This window comes from Anomaloglossus baeobatrachus, chromosome 6 (genome assembly GCF_048569485.1).
Source record: "Anomaloglossus baeobatrachus isolate aAnoBae1 chromosome 6, aAnoBae1.hap1, whole genome shotgun sequence".
NCBI classification, from domain to species: Eukaryota; Metazoa; Chordata; class Amphibia; order Anura; family Aromobatidae; genus Anomaloglossus; species Anomaloglossus baeobatrachus.
In genome coordinates, this window is record NC_134358.1 from 438845827 (window position 1) to 438868761 (window position 22935).

Here is a 22935-nt window from a genome sequence, read left to right on the forward strand (position 1 = left end):
TCATAAACTCTACTACCAACAGTTATTGGGATTACTTCTACTTCTCAATATAATATATCATGGGAGACTAAGCTAATTTCCTACAAAATCTCCATCTACCTCTGACTCAAACAGATTACATCAAACACAAAAGAGACAGTGTATCCAGACCAGAGCATATCAGATTTCAACTACTCAAACAAGTTCCCTTTCTTGTCCTGTAGAGGGTGCAGCTCCAAAAATAAAATCTTCAATAAGTTTTCCCTCTCTGGCTAATGGCTATATGTTTCTTTGTCTGGATAAACTGGATGATTACAAACTACACCTCCTATTAAGCCAATTCCCATCTTAAATGCAAATTGAAGAGAACATAAACACCAGCACAATGGTTTATCAGATTTTTACAATACATCCGTCACTCAAACATCAATCAGTCCCACATTAAAGGATCCTCATAGCTTAAAATATAATTCCAGAGATAACAGTCATATAGAAAACACAGGACAACATATAATCTTTCAACTGCTGAGATGATATACTCTTCATTCAATTTCCTTCAACAATCATTCGCACATTTAAAAACACATTGATACATATAACAGATCACAGATGGCATATCTCTATTATTTCAATCATACACACAAAATCCAAACACTGGCAGAGGTTTGATAAGAATGGTCTTGTTGGACCACTACGTACCCGTCTCGGACCTCGGTTATTGCTTTTATGAATAACACTTATGAAGCTAATATAAAAGTACAAAATTATCAAAGATATATAGATATATAAATTGCTTAAATGATAATCAAACTTAATATAAAATATTAACCATAACAAAACCGTGAAATACAGGGGATAAATAGGCGTCAATATGCAATTATATATATCAAATTCATTCCCAAAGATTAAATATTCAAACTCTGTATATAAAATAGCTGTTTGGTAGCTTAAGTCAATATGATATAGCTAATTCAAGGACCAAACCCTAAAACAAATTGAATATCTCACATGTATAACATGTACCCACTGTATAAATATAATAATAATAATAATAATAATAATAATAATAATAAGGCCAGGTAAAGTCATGAGGAGATCTTGTCCAACCACAGACCCTCCACTGTACAATTGACACTCAGGCTAATAAAAATAAACGCATATTTGTCAAACACTTAGATTGAAAAAAGGCCAACGCATTTTCTCCCCTCTTCACAATGGCAGACAGGAGTTCATCAGGTGAGGACCGTTAGTGTAGCCAGTTTCCTAGCCTGTCCAAAATAGCTGCTAATCCCCAGATACTGTAAGATCTCTATAATGACCTCTGCTATAGAATATGCACTTTTGCTACTTTTTAGGAACTCCATTTTTACATACTACCAACATCTGGGTTTTTTCAGTAGTAACGTTTTCCATACTGGATATGTTTCAGAGCAGGCCTGAAAAGAAACTCACACAACACGCACAAAACTCATATAAACCTACTCATGGTAGATGTATATGACTAATCTGCAATCACCGGAGCAGTAGAGCGGATGAGGGGTGTTTCTACGAGGTCTTTACAGTTTTTTCTACCTTAATAGGCACACGTCTTACAAGACTGGATGTGTCCGGCCACCTGGGTACTGAAGCAGTGGTGCACGTGTTCATTAACCTTGGGCCATTTTTGAGTAGAGAACTCATGGCGAGAAAGCTTACTGCCCTTCATCCACAAACGTTCCTCAGTCACTGGCTCCCTGCATCTTACACTCCACTCCTTGCTGAATCGCTTGTTCCTGTAGGGATTTAAGAACACGAGGAGTGACAGGTGCCACCGAGGTATGGTCCATCTGCATTGATAAAGGACTCAACTCTAGGCCCATTCACTACCTCTTTGTTGTCTGCACCTGTGCGAGCATCTCCTCTGGCTCCATCAGTCACCGGCTTCTTTGATAACAGGAGAGCCTCCACCTGGGCTCACACCCACTCTACAGTCTTTATAGGTTTATCACGTCACACTAGAAAAGATCTGATGCCTATATCCATATTTGACTATCTGACCCCCTTCCGCTCTACGAACCACAGTGATCACAAATCTTCATCTTGTTCTCCTATTCCAATGGGAGAGGAGCGAGTGGTTCGATTTTTAATACCTTATGTTGCGTAACCTCAGCATATCCAGTTTAGAATCAACCAGCATCTTGGTATCTGGATCCATCTACGGAAAAACTCAAAATCTGCATTAGCAATGGAATCATCTGAGACATGTTCAAAACCTGACAATTCTTGTTACATCAGAGCAATCATGAGATATATGTATGTGTACTGTGTCCTCCTCACAGATAAAAATATAAAGACAACTTAATAGAAAAACTCAATCGATGAACAAATTAAAAAATTAACAATAGGTGTGACTTTCCACATCATCTTTCCCACCTTTTTTGAATCTATTATCCAAAACATAATTAGATTAAAAAAAAAAGTGTGTGGCACCAGAGTTCTACACATTGTGTAGATTGTATATAACCGGGGACACCATAAGTATTGTTTTTATCTGTAACATAATAATAATAATAATTATTATTATTTATCTGTAACTTATAATGGAAAACTATTTCAATGACTTTTCAACCTTCGCTTGAACCACAGAAATCTGCATTACAATCTTTCCTTATAAAAAGAAAGCAGATTATTCAAGACTAAAAGAATCTAGAACAAAAAAACTGGCCATGTGGGAACACATATGAAAAATTAATTTTCCAAACAAATCACAATAAAATGCTGATTTGCTATAGAAAATTATCTAACGAACAGACTTCTATGCTCGAATATCTATCAATAAATCTAAACATGTCCACAGTTAATTTTTATTTCTTTGGGATAAAATTAGTAAAATAAAAAAATAGTTTCGATTACGTTTTCCAATTCAATTTACAATGAATTAAAGGTGGAACCGTGGAACCCCCCCCCTTTTTTTTTTTTTCTTTTTTACAGACACATGACCCTGTAAGGTGAAACTTAAATAGATAGGATTACCCCCCTGCAAGCTGAAAAAACTTCAATTCTCTTTCCTACAAACTGGGAAAAACTGTTTTTGCTCCACCCACTAAGGCCAAAATCAAACAGGCCTTCTCCTTCTGTTGGACACATTAAGAAGCCAAATCTCTCTCCTCCCTTATACATATCTTTTATTGATTTTTTTTTTTTTTTTTAAACATGCAACTCTCAGGATCAATCTATCAGATCCATAACTGGAATATTATTTACTTATCTATCATGACCTCTACTGCAAAGGTACGTTATTTATTCATTTTTATCTTAATGCTTTCTTAACCTATCATTTTTAATATTGTAATGGACTTTAACATATTGATCCCTATGTCTCACACTGCAAATACTCATTTCATCTAATTCCTACTAAAGATGGGTGCACAGCACACGGTCTTCTTGCTAAAATAGGACCATGTGGGAAGGGAGGGGTAAACTGATTTTTTCTTTTGCTCAGCTATTTCCCCCTACATTCTATAGTCTGTATTTTATACACACACACACACACACACACACACACACACACACACACACACACACACTTAGGCCCGTTTCACACGTCAGTGAAAAACACTGACGTTTTTCACTGGCGTGTAAAACACGCACATGTCCCTCCGTGTGCCGTGAATCACGGCACACGTGGGTTGTCTAAGTGCAATCCGGGCTCTGTTCTCCGTGGCCCGTGATTGCACTTAGAGATTAACTTACCTGTGCCCACTCCCGCTCTCCATGGTGCTGATCGCTCCTGCGGTGCAGCATCCGGCCGGCGCTGACCCCCGCAGCAGCTGCTTCCGGGTCGGCTGTGTCGTGCATCATGAATATGCGCGACAGTAATGAGCCGGCTCAGAAGCAGCAAGCTGCACGGGCTGCAGAGGACATCGCTGGAGCCGGGTGAGTAAAAATGATTTTTATTTTAAAAGCACGTTTTTTTCTGGCACGTGTTTCACGGACCACACCACTGCGTGGTCCGTGGGACATCAGTGATGCCAGAAAAAAATGGACATGTCTCCGTGCGGCAATCACGGACACGCGGGTACGCCGCACGGAGACATGTGCAGTGAAAAATCACTGATGTGTGAGCAGACCCATTCATTATAATGGGTCTGCGTATGTCAGTGATTCTGGTACGTTTAAAAAAAAGCACAAACGTACCAGAATCACTGATGTGTGAAAGGGGCCTTATATATATTATATACACACATTCACATATCCACAGTCCTGGTTCAACTACAGTTAAAAACACTCATTTTTCTGTCCAAGTGTATAGTACTCCATCCAATCCATTGTTCAGACATTCAAACATCCTATGGTCTTCTGATTACTTTACACATCCCCCCACTCATTCCTGTCTTTGTCGCTGGCCACCATCTTGGGTGTGACTACAAACACATGCTCTGCCTTAAAATGGCTGCCACCAGGAATAACACAGTTTATCTCACACCTCCCCCCACCTCCCCCCACTAATTTCCTTTCTTTGTCTCAAACATGCCTCAGCCACCATGTGCTTCGTCCACCATTTTTTCTCTGTAGGAGCATGAGGCAGAAGGGAAAACTGACCTCACATCTGCTCAAACTCTTTCTCTCCTATTTTCTGTAGTCTGTACTTTTTATATATATTATACACACACACAGACACACACACAGACACACACAAACATATATACATGTCCATGATCTTAGTCTAATTAGAGATAAAAACACTTATTTTTCTGTCTGAGTATGTAGTAGTCCACCCAGTCTATTGTTCAAACATTTACACAGCACATGGTCTTCTTCACACATCCCCAACTCAATTCCTTTTCTTTGTTTAAATCATGCATGCCTTGGCCACCATGTGCTTCGTCCACCATTTCAAAATCTGACCTAAAATGGCTGCCACCAGGAATAGCACATGGTTTATCACAGGATTGTGGCCTAGAGTCCCCACATCATCCAGATTTTTCCGACCACAATTAGACACAACTTCATCAATTTCTCTATCTTTCTGTCAAGATAAACACCAACAAAAAAAAAAGACAGGGAAGATGACTCACAACTTGAACACTAAGTAAAGTTTTTTTTAAGTCTGCAGCAGGCACCTTGTCACGGTGTCCCTCCCTACACAGTTCCTACATGGTCCGTAATTCACAAAGACACCAATGGTGTCACCCCTGGCTACAAGGTGCCCATACCAGCTGATTCACGTCCAGCACTCTTTCTAGACCCAAAGACACCTCATACCAATTATATCACCCAAGCTTGCGCTAAGCCCCAATGGTATCCGTACCAGCCATTCCACGCTACACTGCGCTATGCCCTAAGATTACCACGTACCAGCAGTCCCACGTATTTCCTCACACAGCCATAAACTGTACCACAGGCGACAACCGTATACTATACCACAGACAATATCCTTTATGTTTCCAGACGATGCTTACAAAACCACTTGCTCTCCTAACTACCAGTCAATCTCCCCTCAAGACAAACACACAACAGGCAGCAGGCAACTGAACATGTGACGGTTCTTCCGAGATTAATATGGCCAATAGCCATGAGACCCGTCTTCCCGTCAACAGATACCCCAATAAAACGGACACGATTAGGCAATCAGTGCCACCCCCCCCCCACCTGAAGCCACGGGAAGACTGCAGATTATGATAAATCAGCAGACTTACCGTGCTCTTGTTAGGAAGTGATCAAATTCCTGGGGTTTCCAGCACGTCATGCCATTCCAGTTGTCGGTTCATTAGGATTTCAGGTGTCTCCGTCTATTGGCTCCACGTTGGGCATCATTAATGTTAGGGTGAACTCTTAACCAGAGATCACTAGTTGCCTACTGCCTGGCCCAATTGGTGTGGACCAGGTGCATGCGTAAGGAAAATCACGTTAGACACAGTCGGATGTGAAATCTCTTCTTGATCACAGTAAAGATGGCACCAAACAGAGCAGGGAAGAGCATGCGGCCTCTGATATAGGCTAGGGGTGTACACAAGTTCGGATATGCCCATTTAGTGGGACAGTTCATGGGCTAGCCAATGGGGAGATCCGTGTTGCTGTTGATAGGAGAGTCTGACTTCAGTGGATGAATCCATGGTGTCATCTGACCTGTGGGTTGGTACTCTAGCTTGGCCAGTGGGTCTTTTCCTTATATGGTGGTCTTCTTACATCTGGACATTCCTTGTATTCCAGGCAAGGTGTGGAAAACAGGAAATAGCAGCCATCCTTAAATCTGTGTCATGTGTATGATCTGAAACCTGAATTATGTAAGGCAAATCGACATATTTCCCACAATCCCTTGTCAATAGGTTAATTAAGTATTTAATGGAAAGGCTCTCCTCAACACATAAACACATGGGGAAAAAACAAAACTTGAACTTACAGCAATCAACAGAGGTATAGACAATACATGTTCAGGAGGAAACTAAAAGGAAGGGAGGAAATAACCAGAGAAGAGTATGTCCACAAGACACTAAACAGCACATAACAGTTCACCAGATACAGGTTATCAATGCACAAGGACCAGGATCGCAAAAGCTATCATCGGCATGGGAGACCAGGCTCCACCACCTTAAAAAGAGCACAGGCAACTGTGATAGGTCTCCTGCAACATGTGACTAAAGAAGTAATCCACAGACTAGCAGAAATTAACTCCTGGAAGCCCAATTACTAACAAGCTGGTCGATGAGCGAGACTGTCAGTGCAACTCAAAAGCATCGTGTGGAGTGTCTGACTCTGCTGTGTGAACAGTGTCAAAAGTAGTCCTGACACTCAGCAAGTTTTGAGCTAGACACCGTATGACAGGGCCTCGGGAAACCAGTAGAGCTTCAAGTTCACCTGCACATGGAGTTCCATTAGAGCCTCGTGTTCTATAATCTGGGTACGCCCCAGCAATTCAAAGAACAAGTCCCTGTTCCACTGCAGGAACACTCGGCACTTCCGCTTTTGGGCCTTCGATAGTGGCGCCACTATGGTGACATCTTCAGTGTCAGCTACCGGCGCCACCAAATATGAAGTCTCCATGGGCTTTCTGTCTTGATACGGACTAATAAGATTGACATAGTTGATTTAGTACAGCTTCCGTCTTGTTGAACCTTGTAGTTCACCTCTCCATGTTTCTCTGTCACTTTATAGGGGGCCTGCCTTTTGTCCAGAAACTTACTCTTGTAACTTGTGGGAATCAGCATGAGCACGCACTCACCGGGGCTGAATTACCTCACCCTGGCTCACCGGTTGTAGACTCTTGCTTGAGCCTCTTGTGCCTGGAGGAAATGCCCCTTTACAATGGGCATTACCTCTGCAATTCTCTCCTGCATCTAGGTGACGTGCATGATAACGCTCCGGTGGGCTGTAACTTTGGCTTTCCAGGTCTCCTTCGCTATATCTAGAAGATTGCGCGGATTTTGCACATATAGGAGTACAAATGGAGAGAAACCGGTGGAGGCTTGTGGAACTTCCCAGATAGAAAACAGGAAAAATGGGAGCAGACAGTCCCAGCTATGGCTGCAACCACATTTGGACCAGGTGTAGCAAGTCAAACATCTGGGAGCAAGAGGGTTTATCATAGTGATATCTTCAGTGGTGGACTCATTGCACCCTGACTGTCATTGTCACACCCAGGCACACCAAGATTTTGTTTTTTGTTCAAATCAAAGTTTATTGACGTTATAGACAAAATATCAAGGGACAATTATCCAAGAATTAATCATTGCAACCATACCATAAGAGAAAAAATTCACATATAATATTTGTAGTTGGTACTAGATTTCTTGTGTCCGATGTACATAATATTAAAACACACTTGTTTTAATAGAAAAGAAAGACGAATGAGAAAGCGAAAGAGCGAGGAATAATGTAGAAAGCTTAGAAGGTAAGAATGCATTAAAAATAAAAAGAAAAAGAAGAAAGTAAGAGAAGCCAAGGGAGATAGAATAAGTCCTGCATAGGGTGCCCGAGCCCCAACCCACCCTCGCCCCCACACCAATCCAGCCCAGTTATCCCATGATCCAGAGTCCCAATTCCGAGGAGTCCCTAAATAGAACCCAGGAAGTCCACGTCTAGAACTTTCTCCAAAGTCTCTGTTGCCTGACCTATTAGTTCTTCCATCCTGAAAATCTCACTCTGTTCTGCAACAAATTCGGATCTAGAAGGGGTCTTCGCCTGTTTCCATAATCTGGGGATCAGTCTCTGTGCAGCTGCCAAGAAGTGCCTGAGGATGTTCTTCTTGTATTTAGCAATGGAGAAATCACTCAGGGACAAAAGGGCAAGCTCAGGGGAAGGCCGGATTACCATCCGGGAAACCTTGTTGAAGAGGTTGAACACATCGTCCCAAAATTTCCTTATAGGGTGGCATTGCCACTAGGTGTGTATGTAAGAGCCCCTCTTGCGCGAACATCTCCAACAGGTATCGGGAGCTCCGGGAAACATGGCTCTGATAGTAGTCGGACACCACCAATATTTTTTTTAATTTTCCATACTCTTAGGCGTCCTCTAAGGCGGGCTTTACACGTTCCGACATCGGTAATGATATATCGTCGGGGCCACGTCGTTAGTGAAGCACATCCGGCACCGTTACCGACATCGCAGCGTGTAAACCCTAGGAGCGACGATCACCAATCGCAAAAACGTGAAAAATCGTTGATCGGTGACACGTCGCTTCATTCCATAATGTCGTTGCTGCTGCCGGTACGATGTTGTTTGTCGTTCCTGCAGCACCACACATTGTTGTGTGTGAAGCCGCAGGAACGACAAACATCTCCTACGTGCGTCCCGCCGGCAATGCGGAAGGAAGGAGGTGGGCGGGATGTTATGTTCCGCTCATCTCCGCCCCTCCACTTCTATTGGCCGGCCGCTTAGTGACGTCGCGGTGACGACGAACGCACCTCCCCCTTGAAGGAGGGATTGTTCGGCAGTCACCGCGATGTCGCCGACCAGGTATGTGCGTGTGAAGCTGCCGTATCGATAATGTTCGCTACGGCAGCTATCACCGCATATTGCATGTGCGACGAGGGCGGGTACTATCGCGCTCGACATCGCTAGCGATGTCGCAGTGTGTAAAGTACCCCTAAGGATCGGTCATTGTCACGAACAAAGGGTAGGAAGCAGAAGCTACAGCCCCCCTTTCCACCACCCTGCCGACAGACAGAGCACGTGACGCACGCTGTAGCACCCCTCTTATAGTCAGGCCAATTATGGAATTGCCCAACAATAAGCAAGGAGGCCGCTATTCTAGTATGCCGATAATTGAAGGGTTCCCGGTGAGAGTAAGATATATATTCCCCCGACCTCAACGGATGGAATATATATATATATATAAACCTCCCCAAATCTCACTGGTTGCCCCACAATGATCCTTGGCATAAATTCGCTGCCACCAACCGAACGGTAACTATTGCACAGAGCACACAGACGTGGAGTTCAGGATCGAGATAACAAAACAGCCCAAGATTAATTATATATTTTAAATCGGCCCAAGCCACACTAGAAAGTACAATATATACAATACGGGATTTACAGAATATACATATAGGTCAGAGTACAGTCATGGCCAAAAGTTTTGAGAATGCTACAAATATTAATTTTTACAAAGTCTACTGCTTAAGTTTTTCTAATGGCAATTTGCATATACTCCAGAATGTCATAAAGAGTGATCAGCTTAACAGCAATTACTTGCAAAGTCAATATTGGCTAAGAAAATGAACTTTAACCCCCAAAACACATTGCAACAGCATTGCATCCCTGCTTAAAAGGAGCAGCTAACATTGTTTTAGTGATTGTTCCATTAACACAGGTGTGGGTGTTGATGAGGACAGGGCTAGCGATCAGTCATGATTAAGTAAGAATTACACCACTGGACTCTTTAAAAGGAGGCTGGTGCTTGGTATCATTGTTTCTCTTCAGTTAACCATGGTTATCTCTAAAGAAACACGTGCAGCCATCATTGCTCTGCACAAAAATGCTCTAACAGGGAAGAGTATCGCAGCTACAAAGAATGCACCTTAGTTAACAATCTATCGCATCATCAAGAACTTCAAGGAGAGAGCTTCCATTGTTGCCAAAAAGGCTCCAGGGCGCCCAAGAAGGACCAGCAAACGCCAGGACCATATCTTAAAGCTGTTTCAGCTGCGGGATCGGACTACCAGCAGTGCCGAGCTAGCTCAGCAATGGCAGCAGGCTGCTGTGAGTGCTTCTGCACGCACTGTGAGGCGGAGACTCTTTGAGCAAGGCCTGGTTTCGAGGAGGGCAGCAAAGAAGCCACTTCTCTCCAGAAAAAACATCAGGGACCGACTGATATTCTGGAAAAGGTACAGGGAGTGGAGTGCTGAGGACTGGGGTAAAGTCATTTTCTCAGATGAATCCCCTTTTCGATTGTTTGGGACATCTGGAAAACAGCTTATTAGGAGAAGAAGAGGTGAGCGCTACCACCAGTCTTGTCTCATGCCAACTGTTAAGCATCCTGAAACGATTCATGTGTGGGGTTGCTTCTCAGCCAAGGGAATCGACCTACTCACACTCTTGCCTAAAAAAACAGCCATGAATAAAGAATGGTACCAGAATGTCCTCCAAGAGCAACTTCTCCCAACTATCAAAGAGCAGTTTGGCACCCAACAATGCCTTTACAAGCATGATGGAGCACCTTGCCATAAAGCAGGGGTGGGGAACCTTTTTCAGCCAGGGGCCATTTGGAAATTTCTACCAACCTTCGGTGGCCGCACAAAATTATCAATGTGAAAACTACCCTTAGTATATTTGGTCAAACAATTAATTAACTTACCCCTACTGTGGTGGCCGGAGCTGCTTCTCTTTGGTGTGGCTGTGATGTTTGGTGATACTAATCATGTTTCTTCTCACAGCTGCTTTTTCATTTTTGTCTGGGTCTGGCGCACAGTCAACTCTTTGTGATAAGATTGGTAAATCATATACAGCACATAACAGACGCTGTATATACATCACAGGAGACACTGGAGGCACATATATCACATAGGAAACACTGGGACTGCTGTATATACATCACAGGAGACACTGGGGGCACATACATCACTGGAAGGGCTGGGGGCATATACATCACTTAGGAGACACTGGTGCTGCTGCATATACACCACATAGGAGAGTCTGGGACTGCTGTATACACATCAGATAGCAGACGCTGGGCCTGCTGTATATACATCACAGGAGACACTGGAGGCACATATATCACATAGGAAACACTGGGACTGCTGTATATACATCACAGGAGACACTGGGGGCACATACATCACTGGAAGGGCTGGGGGCATATACATCACTTAGTAGACACTGGTGCTGCTGCATATACACCACATAGGAGAGTCTGGGACTGCTGTACATACATCAGATAGCAGACGCTGGGCCTGCTGTATATACATCATAGGAGACGCTGGGGGCACATACATCACACAAGGGGCTGGGGACACGTATATGCCCCCAGCCCCTCCTGTGATGTATATGCCCCAGCCCTCCTGTTATGTATGTGCCCCCCGCCCCTCCTGTGATGTATATGCCCCCCGCCCCTCCTGTGATGTATAAGTCACAGGAGATGCTGGGGGGCATACATATCACAGGAGACGCTGGGGACATGCACATCACAATAGACGCTGGGTGCTTACGCAACACAGGAGATGCTGGGGCGCAGACGCCACAAGAGGGTCTGGGGCGCAGACGCCACAAGAGGGTCTGGGGCGCAGACGCCACAAGAGGGTCTGGGGCGCAGACGCCACAAGAGGGTCTGGGGCGCAGACGCCACAAGAGGGTCTGGGGCGCAGACGCCACAAGAGGGTCTGGGGCGCAGACGCCACAAGAGGGTCTGGGGCGCAGACGCCACAAGAGGGTCTGGGGCGCAGACGCCACAAGAGGGTCTGGGGCGCAGACGCCACAAGAGGGTCTGGGGCGCAGACGCCACAAGAGGGTCTGGGGCGCAGACGCCACAAGAGGGTCTGGGGCGCAGACGCCACAAGAGGGTCTGGGGCGCAGACGCCACAAGAGGGTCTGGGGCGCAGACGCCACAAGAGGGTCTGGGGCGCAGACGCCACAAGAGGGTCTGGGGCGCAGACGCCACAAGAGGGTCTGGGGCGCAGACGCCACAAGAGGGTCTGGGGCGCAGACGCCACAAGAGGGTCTGGGGCGCAGACGCCACAAGAGGGTCTGGGGCGCAGACGCCACAAGAGGGTCTGGGGCGCAGACGCCACAGGAGGGTCTGGGGCGCAGACGTCACACAAGAGGGTCTGGGGCGCAGACGCCACAGGAGGGTCTGGGGCGCAGACGTCACACAAGAGGGTCTGGGGCGCAGACGTCACACAAGAGGGTCTGGGGCGCAGACGTCACACAAGAGGGTCTGGGGCGCAGACGTCACACAAGAGGGTCTGGGGCGCAGACGCCACAGGAGGGTCTGGGGCGCAGACGTCACACAAGAGGGTCTGGGGCGCAGACGTCACACAAGAGGGTCTGGGGCGCAGACGTCACACAAGAGGGTCTGGGGCGCAGACGTCACACAAGAGGGTCTGGGGCGCAGACACCACACAAGAGGGGCTGGGGCGCAGGCACTACTGGGGGAGCACAGATATCACTTGCGGAGCCCTTACATCAGTGAGGGGAGGAGGGGCACACAAACCTAGGGTGATACACAGCATTGGGGGGCACACAGCACAGAGGGGAAGGGGCCACAAAGCACTGGACAGGGCACACAGCAGCAGAGGGCTGGCGCTGGACAAACAGCAGCGCCGGACTCAAGCACCGGAGAGCAGGCACCGGACAGGCAGCTCCGAGGACAAAGGGTGGACACGCAGCTCCGAGGGCTGGGGGGCGGACACGCAGGGCCGGGAGCGGGCACGCAGCTCTGAGGGCCGGGAGACGGACACGCAGCTCCGGGGGGCGGGCATGCAGCTCCGAGTGCCGGGGGCGGGCATGCAGCTCCGAGGCCCGGGGGCATGCAGCTTCGAGTGCCGGGGGGCGGGCACGCAGCTCCGAGGCCCAGGGGGCGTGCACGCAGCTCCGAGGGCCGGACACGCAGCTCCGGGGGGCGGGCACGCAGCTCCGAGGCCCGGGGGCCGAGCAACGCAGCTCCGAGGCCCGGGGGCGGGCAACGCAGAGCACTAAACCCGCCCACAGCAGCACATGTGCGGATTTAAAGGGCCGGTGGCCCGCAACATGGCAGTGGCGGCTCGAGCACTGCAGCCCCTGGGAATCTGCCCGCGGGCCGCATTAAAGGGCATGGCGGGCCGTATACGGCCCGCGGGCCGGAGGTTCCCCACCCCTGCCATAAAGCAAAGGTGATCACTAAATGGCTCATGGAACAAAACAGAGATTTTAGGTCCATGGCCTGGAAACTCCCCAGATCTTAATCTCATTGAAAACTTGTGGGCAATCATCAAGAGACTGGTGGACAAACAAAAACCAACACATTCTGGCAAAATGCAAGCATTGCTTATGCAAGAATGGACAGCTATCAGTCAGGATTTGGTCCAGAAGTTGATTGAGAGCATGCCAGGGAGAATTGCAGAGGTCCTGAAGAAGAAGGGTCAACACTGCAAATATTGACTTGCTGCATTAACTCATTCTAACTGTCAATATAACCTTTTGGAACTCATAATATGATTGCAATTATATTTCTGTATGTGATGTAAACATCAGACAAACACAATTAAAAACCAGAGGGCAACAGATCATGTGAAAAAATAATTTTGGTGTCATTCTCAAAACTTTTGGCCATGACTGTATATTTACAAGTAAGTTATGGATTTCAAACAGGCATACAGTTCAAACAGTTACCTTGTGCGTCTGGCCACAGGGGGGCGCCGTAGACCAGGGTTCCAGGAATTTTCTCACAGGTGTGCAGCACACTTGACCCCCGAGCAAAGAACACCTAAAAATGTCTGAACTGGGTTTATCAAACTGGCTACAATCCATGTCCCCTCCTACCTTAGTGACCTCACAGGGGAGGACTGCCCCACCCCTGGCTCGAGTCTAAAATAATATCCCAAACGGATTATTGGCCATGCCTGGGAACGTCGTAGGCGGACGCCAATGCTCTCATTTTTACAGTTATGAAATTACCTTCACAACGATAGGACACATGGGTAGTTTGATGGTCCCCCACTAGCCAATATCAGGTTTGGGATACCTCCAAAGGTCCCACACCTATATAAAATAGGTACTGGAATCGTAAGATGCCCCGATGCCATATTTCTGCCTGACATATTTATAGGAAGCACGGCTCACGAGATATTACACATTTATTCCCACACAGGGTCACCGAGGGGGGTCTTCCTCCCCCTTTGTTCTCAAAGCATAAACAGGACACCTAATTTCCATATCGTAGGAGATTGCCTTTTTCTCAAGCCACTGCTAAACAGACAAGTTCCTCAAGTTAATTAGCATACTGATTGAAGCCTCCTTAGGTCTTACTACCTTGACAAGATGGCGGCTATAGGAATATGGCTTCATAGCCCAGAATATATCCCTATTTCCTCACAGTCATGATAGGTCTTTTGTGGCTCCCCAATTAGATACATTGCCATCACCTCTGCCCACTGCTCTGGTGGGAGTTTCTCCTGTTTGGTGACCCTTTCAAATAGTTAAAAATGCCTCAATATCGTCACCTGGGGTCATCATGCGTCTTACCGACTTCTGTCTTACTGCATTTGTCTTATCAACTCCTTGATATATAGTCATCACTTGGACCTGGGAGTAGGGTGGTCGCCCTGCCACAGACTGCCTCCGCTAGGAACGCCATCTGCTGCTCAAGGCCCTCCTACCGTATCTGAGCCTGCACAAGGTGTTTGACCAGGTCCTCCATGTTGTTGATCTGGTTTTTCCTGGCTTATGGCTGTCTTCACCCATGACAGTCAGCTCATCTTCAGCAATGAAATGTATTCCCTGGGAACGCTGCCTGAACTCTAGCACCAATTGTTAAGTTCTGACTTGTTCGGTTGCAAGTTTAAGGCAAGCACAGGAATGGGTTTAATTTAATTCCAAGCGGGTTTATTCCATCCTCATAAACCTCTTCAGAACAATTGCAAAAAAAACAGCTTTTTCCAGCACAAAATAATAAATAGAAAGTTAAAAGTCAGTACATATATCTGCGGGATTTTCCCACACAGGATTTCACAATATAATATCCCACAGGAGGTATTCCAACCTCCAAACACACAATGTGTGAGACAAACAATATCCATTTTAACACATGTACCATACTAATGAGTGGGGTATGTGAGCAACCAGACCAACCCATCTCTCTGGCTGCTCGTAAACCTCAGTTTTGATGCGTCCTGAGAATTTGCTTAGTACTAAGTGTACTAGAGCTTGCACTCGGGCTTAAATCACAGACGATAACCACCTCTGTGATACATACATGACAATGTGGGCGTGATAAGATGATTTCCATGAGTCGGTAACATTGCTAACTAAAGGAAATCCCGCATGTGAAATGGGAAGGACAGGGGTGTGATGTCACAGCTCGACTTATTCATGTTGAACTGTGAGGGTCTGTATACCAGAAATCTCGCTTCCTGGCTGAAGTGATACTTCTGGTGTAGCTCGCAGAGGCACAAGACCCTCATCAGACGCTCTGGATTCATGAAGAGAAGTGCACCTCAAACATCACTGGGTCCATTGGCTTCCATTTGTGAGATTCACCAGAGGATCGGACATGGCTCCGAAATGTTAAGCAGATTACTCAGTAACAATATACGGACATGTGAACAGCCCCATAGACTGTAGCCTGTGTGCACAAGTTGCGTTTTAAGGCTATGTGCACACACTGCGTTTTGGCTATGGGCACACACAGAGTATTTGGCTACGGACACACTGAGTACTTGGCTATGGGCACACACTGAGTATTTGGCTATGGGCACACACTGAGTATTTGGCTATGGGCACACACTGAGTATTTGGCTATGGGCACACACTGAGTATTTGGCTATGGGCACACACTGAGTATTTGGTTATGGGCACACACTGAGTATTTGGTTATGGGCACACACTGAGTATTTGGTTATGGGCACACACTGAGTATTTGGTTATGGGCACACACTGAGTATTTGGCTATGGGCACACACTGAGTATTTGACTATGGGCACACACTGAGTATTTGGCTACGGACACAGTTTTTGGCTATGGGCACACACTGCGTTTTTGGCTACGGACACACAGTGAGTATTTGGCTATGGGCACACACTGAGTATTTGAATTAGAATTTTCTACACCAAATCTGCATCTTCTGGCAGAAAAACCACATGAAAAACGCACCGACATGCTGCAGGTTATTTTCTGCACCAAATCTGCAAGTAAAATGCAACGTGTGCATGAGGCTTCAGGATTCTCATTCACTTTGCTGACTTCAGGATTACTTCTATCCTAGCAAATCACTGATAGAAATCTGGGGTAACACTGAAGTGTGAATGAGCCCCATGAGCCGGACACCCGCGGCCATTGTGGGTTTGGCACTTGCTCGGCACTGTGTGCTGCACAGTGTGTGCTGATAACAATCCTGTAATTCCCGGGATTATCCCCGAGTTGGCGGCAATTTCCTGGAAATGTCGGACACTGAGACTCCACGTCCTGCTGCCCCCTGTGCCTGCCTGGTGTCCGCTGCCCAGTATCCTTTCCTCATATCTCCAGTGAGTGTCGTGACCCCTGTCGTAAACAACCTGCCCACATCCAACATGGCGGCTGTGCTCCGGTCACATGACTCGCTGTCTCCGCCCTGCTTAGTGTGAGAGATAACGCAGAAAGGGGCGATCCCGACGATCTCACAACAAACCGCAGCTCAGCCGGGGACGGCGGGGATTCCGGAGCAGAGAGGAGAGCTGAGCGGACGGAGACAGGCCGACATGGCGGAAGACGCCGTAGTGTCCGCGGACAGAGGACTGATCAGCAGCCTGAGAGCGGCCGCCTGGACTCTTGTGTACGTACCAGCGAGGCAGCTAGACCGAGAGTGAGTGCCGGGGAGCCGTGTGGCGGGATAGTATGACCTCTGTCGCGATATGGGGCGGGGACTGCGGGATGTGACCCCTGTGCGGTCCGAGGACTACACTCCCCAGCAGGCTGTCCCCTCCAGATCTCCGGGCGGTATACAGCCCCGGGGGAGGCGGAATGGCGTCCTGCATGGCTGGAGTGGGTCTGTGACGTCACATGAAGAAATTTATGACGTCATCCATGTGCAGGTGCTTGCTGAGATCAGGGATCTTTAATGGGTATTTCTATGTTACATGGGATGGTGGCCACCTGTATCTCATAGGTGCAGACATGACAGTACCCACTGGTGACCCCCACACACAGGGCGCAGTGCTGCACGTCTGCCCACATCACTGGGGGTCCATGACTACCAGAATGAGTGGGCTGTCGTGGGCAGGAAGCTAAAGTCCAGTGTTCGGGGGGTCATGCATGTCGGTGATGGAGCCGGTGATCAGCAATCCAATAGTTCGGTGATAACAGCCAGTGACATGTAGTGCCCCCGAGTGCTGGGGCTGCATGGCAACTGACGCCTCTGACCACAGCAGAAAATCCAACATTTGGAAATCTTTGTGCTTGTCACATCTCTGGGGGCATCATGCGCATGTGCAGCCCGGTGTACTGACCTCTGTCTCACCGACACTGCAACTGGGGGCCATCAGCATCCCAAGTTTGCTGGTAACACCTCGATGCTTTAAAATGGCAGTGTGATCATTACTTCCCTATTAGGCCGGTTTCACACACCCGGCTTTTTGCCGGTTCCGGTGCACGCCAGTACAGTGTATACAGTACAGTGGCAGGGCTGTAACTTCCGGGTCACATGACAGCATGTGACCGGAGCTTGTCGCGCAGCCACTGTACTGTATACACTATACTGGCGTGCGCCGGAGCCGGCCTTACCCCTCTGCTAATTCACAGTTCATTTCATGTGGTTACATCTTGTCTCCAGTGATTAGCTGCAGCGGTCACATGTTGTAGACAGGACAACAATGATAGAGCCCTCTACAGAAAGATCCCCATGTGGAAGCCCCTTAAAACATGTCTGCCCCTATGCTCTTCCGGGGTGTGTGTCCCCAGACCGGGCAGCACTTGTCTGCTGATAGCTTTCCGTAGTGCCCTGATGCTGCAGTATGATAGGTTTGCTTACTGCATAGTGATGATATGTGTCCTGCCGTCATCACTGCGCAGCCGCACTCCACCGAGCGCTGAGTCTGCCACTGCTCCACCACGGGACGTCATAGCGAGTGCCTGTGACACGGCCCCTGGTGTGTGGCATCATTGCTCTATAATGACTTCTTCTTGTGTGTTGTATCACGTTCATACTCTTTGGCCTTTTATCTGTAAGGTGCACACCTGTAATGATGGCGGTGAGCACTGGGGCCTGTTCTCAAGATCTCTGTAGGTCCCAACGTTTGGACATGCGTCTGGTGGAAAAAGGACGACCCCTTTAGGGCAAGTTTTGTTTTATGCAGTTTTTCAAAGTAATTTTAGTAGTTTATGTCCTTTAGGTCGAGTTCAGACACAACTATAACACGGTCCGTACATAGACCCCAGTGCCTGGACTCACCGTGCATCTCTGGACCTCGTGTCTGAGGCTGTACGTTTGGGTCCGGAGTCCCAGCGTCAGTCCGGCCATTGGGGTTTTTATGGATGTGAAAGTCACCCAGCTGAGCCTGGCCTTAAGCTGGTGTCACACTAAACGACAGCGACAACGACGTCGCTGTTACGTCACCATTTTCGGTGACGTAACAGCGACCTTGTAAGTCGCTGTTATGATCGCTGCTTAGCTGTCAAACACAGCAGAAGCAGCGATCATAAGGTCGCTGTGCTACATGTTCAGAGAGCAGGGAGCCGCGCTTAGCGCTGGCTCCTTGCTCTCCTGCAGCACACATCGGGTTAATTAACCCGATGTGTGCTGCAGCTACATGTCACAGTTCAGAGAGCAGGGAGCCGCGCTTAGCGCTGGCTCCTTGCTCTCCTGCAGCACACATCGGGTTAATTAACCCGATGTGTGCTGCAGCTACATGTCAGTGCAGAGAGCAGGGAGCCGCGCGCACTGCTTAGCGCTGGCTCCTTGCTCTCCTTGCTACAGTATACATCGGGTTAATTACCCGATGCGTACTGCAGCCACATGTCACAGTGCAGGAGCCGGCACTGGCAGCAAGAGCGGAGGCTGGTAACCAGCGTAAACATCGGGTAACCAGGGAAAGGTCTTCCCTTGGTTACCCGATGTTTACGCTGGTTACAGCTTACCGCAGCTGCCAGTGCCGGCTCCTGATCGCTTCATTTCGTCGCTCTCTCGCTGTCACACACAGCGATGTGTGTGTCACAGCGGGAGAGTGACGACCAAAAAATGAAGCTGGACATTCAGCAACGACCGGCGACCTCACAGCAGGGGCCAGGTCGTTGCTGGATGTCACACACAGCGACAGCGACGGGACGTCGCTGCAACGTCACAGAAAATGGTGACGTAGCAGCGACGTCGTTGTCGTCGTCGTTATGTGTGACACCAGCTTTAGGCTACATCTACACAGTGGTCAGATCTTGTGTGTGTGTTTTTTTTTTTTTTTGTTTTTTTTGTTTAAAAGAAAAAATTTTAGGTTTGCGACAATTATATACAATTAAAAGCAGCATTTGCTGCTAGTTTAGGGCATAATTACAGAAAACAAGTGATTTGATCACATAAAGAGAAACGGTGTGAAAATGTATGGGTTTTTTTTTTTTTTTTTTTTTCAGAGCGCATGCCATAAAGTCAGGGGTGTGGGGAAATGTTTCTTGCCTCCGACTAATTTCAATAGTAAAACTAAGATGTGTGTGCCCACAACCTGGACACGTTCCACGGGTGCTCTCCACAGACTGCAGCTTTCAGTGCCCATGATCAGGGTTCGGGCCGCTGCAGTCTCTCTCTGTTTACCCTGTAGAGAACACTTGCATCTCCGTAGGAATAAATTGACATGCTGTGGCTTGGGAAACCACACTGCAGGTCAGTTTATGCTGAAGCCGTACACGCACAGTGGGCACAGGATTTCTAGAAATCCCATCCACTGTGCTTGTTCTTTACAGCGCAGCGTTCTGGACACAGCGAAAACACGTTGTGTCCAAAACACTCTGAACCTTGATCGTGGGCACAGAGCCTAAAGGCTGCTTTACATGTTACAATTAATCGTGCGATTGCACCCACCCCCATCGTTTGTGCGGCACGTTCAATTTGTTGCCCGTGTCGCACAATCCTGTAACCCCCACGTCACACGTACTTACCTTCCATACGACCGCACTGTGGGCGTCGAACATCCACTTCCTGAAGGGGGAGGGACATCCGGCGTCACAGCGACGTCACAAAGCGGCCGGCCAATAGAAGCGGAGGGGTGGAGATGAGCGGGACATAAACATCCCGCCCACCTCCTTCCTTCAGCATTGCTGGCGGGACGCAGGTAAGCTGCAGTTCATCGTTCCCGGGGTGTCACATGGAGCGATGTGTGCTGCCTCTGGTACGATGAACAACCGGCGCAGAGAAGTCACATGACGTGCGATATTTAGAAAGTGAGTGACATGTCAGCGATGAACGAGAAGGTGAGTATTTCTGCTCGTTCAAAGCTGTCACACGCTACGATATCACTAACGATGCCGGATGTGGGTCACTTACGACGTGATCCCGCCGACATCTCGTTAGATATATCGTAGCGTGTAAAGCCCACTTAAGGCTGTGTACCCAGAAGGAGTTTTTAGTAAGGTTTTGACAGTGTTTTTCATGGTATTTGGTGCAGGTTTTTTTACCTCAGTATTTGTAGCCAACAGCAGGAGCGGGTGATAAATACAGACGTGGTGTCCGTGCTTCTATTATACTTTCCCTCAGATTGTCACACTCCTGGTTTTGGCTTTTAAATACTGAAGTAAACATCTCACCAAATACTCAGCGTGTGCACATGGCCTTACAAATACTGAGGTAAAAACCTCACTAAATACTCAGCGTGTGCACATGGCCTTACAAATACTGAGGTAAAAACCTCACTAAATACTCAGTGGGTGCCCGTAGCCTTTGGCTTTGTTCGCACTAGAAAAAGGATTTTTCTCAAGAAATTTCTTGAGTCTGAAAGATTACTGCACTTGCGGTCAAAAACCGCACCGAAAACTGCATGCGGTTTTACTGCGGTTTTGTGAGGTTTTGGTACGTTTTTTTCCTCAGGTTGGTCCCTGCGTTTTTTTGCCATTATATATGGCAAATACCGCAGGTACCTGCAGAAAAGAAGTGGCATGCTCATTCTTTTTCTCAAGAAATTCTGCAGAAAGAATGTTCTTGAGAAAAAACCGCAGTGTGCGTGAAGCTTTTTTTTTTCTCATAGGTTTTGCTGGGGAATGTCTGCAGAAAGGTCACAACCATTTTCTGCAGAAATTTCTGTAGCAGAACTGCGGGTAAAACTGCAGTGTGTGAACAAGGCCTTAGGCTATGTGCGCACTTACTGGATTTTGCCGCGGATTTGCTGCATGTTTCGCTGCAGAAAATGTTCATAACATCTCTGCAGTGAATCACCAGCAAATCCTATGGAGAAAAAAAATCCTGGGCGGAATGTGACAGCTGCATGTTTTGCTGTGGGATTCCCGCAGCAAAAACAAGTGCATGTCACTTCTTTTCCGCACATCGCTGCGGGATTTCACTCCATTGACTCCAATGTTAATCATGAAATCCCGCAGGGAATAACGCAGGCAGCAAATTCTGTGCGGTTCACTGCGTTTTCCTGCGTTATTCCCTGCGGTATTTCGCGGTTTACCTCCGGTAATGTGCATCGCCTGTCTGCGGTTTTGCAGGGAAGTGATGTCATTACAGGAAGAGGAAGCAAAGCAGAGAGTAAACACACACACATCACAGACACAGAACACATCACAGACATAGAACACAGACACAGACACATAGAACACACATAGAAAGAAAACGGAAATATAGAAAACAAAGAACGTGGGCTCCGCTGCATATTTACCTTCCAGCCGAGGTAAGCACACAGCGGCGGCCCGGTATTCTCAGGCTGGGGAGGGAGAGGGGCAGGGATAATGTCCCCCGCCTCACTCCCCCTCCCGCAGCCAAGAATATCAGCCGCAGCTGCCCCGGCACTGTCGCATGCATTATGCGACAGTACCGGAGTGTCCCCGGCTCTTCTTGCTGCCGTGTAGCAGTGGCAGCAAGGTAATACAAGGGGTTAATGATGGTGGGGGACCACCGCCATTAACTCCAGGCTTGATCATGGCAGCGTCTTTGTGACAGCTGACATGATCAACCCGTAAGTAAAGTGAATAAAACACACACACACAGAAAAATCCTTTATTTAAAAAAAAAAAACAAACAAGCCTCGTTCACCATTTTATTAACCCCTCCCGCACCAAAGCTCCGGCGTAATCCACCGCTCCGGCGTAATCCACAGGTCCTGCGCTGCCTGCATCCAGCCGCGACTGTCAGACACCGCGCTGAATGAATGCAGCAGACAGAGGTAATTACCGGTCATTTCCCACGGCCGGTAATGTGAACTCACTGCCGACCGTGGGAAATGCAGCGATCTGTCCTCTATCTATCTATCTATTTATCTATCTATCTATCCCTCTGTCTATTCTTCTGTCTATCTATCTACTATCTCAGAATTAAATGACTTTTTTTTTTTTTTCAATGTGCTTTATTGCATTGAATGCAATAAAGCACATCCCAACCCGCACGCGGCAATACCGCGAACAATACCACGGCAAACCGCATGCGGTTTTCGGGTGCGGTTTCCCGCGTTTTTTTTACCGCGGGTGCGGTAATCTTTGAGAGCATGCGGAATTTTCTCAAGAAAATTCCATTTCCCAGTGCGCACATAGCCTTAGGCAGGTTTCAAATCCACAACATGTCAATTCTTCCTGCGGTTACGCGTTTTTTTTTTTTTTTGTCCAGATTTTCCATTTTGTATTTGAGTTTCTGCTGCAGAAATGCGTAAACGTATGTAATCCGCACATGACTGTATCAATAAA

General features: G+C 47.5%; 1 protein-coding gene across 2 annotated transcripts in view; it reads left to right on the plus strand.

Annotated features, from left to right (window-relative positions):
- The first annotated feature begins 16718 nt into the window (after positions 1-16718).
- Positions 16719-22935, plus strand: part of ABHD5 (abhydrolase domain containing 5, lysophosphatidic acid acyltransferase) — a 45856-nt gene continuing 39639 nt past the window's right edge. Inside the window, exon 1 of one of the 2 annotated variants that reach the window (XM_075316639.1) lies at positions 16719-16927. In XM_075316639.1, coding sequence (XP_075172754.1) covers positions 16824-16927 — 104 coding nt within the window. In that variant the 5' untranslated portion in view covers positions 16719-16823. The remainder of the gene's footprint in view (positions 16928-22935) is intronic. The other variant, XM_075316638.1, reaches the window with a different exon arrangement.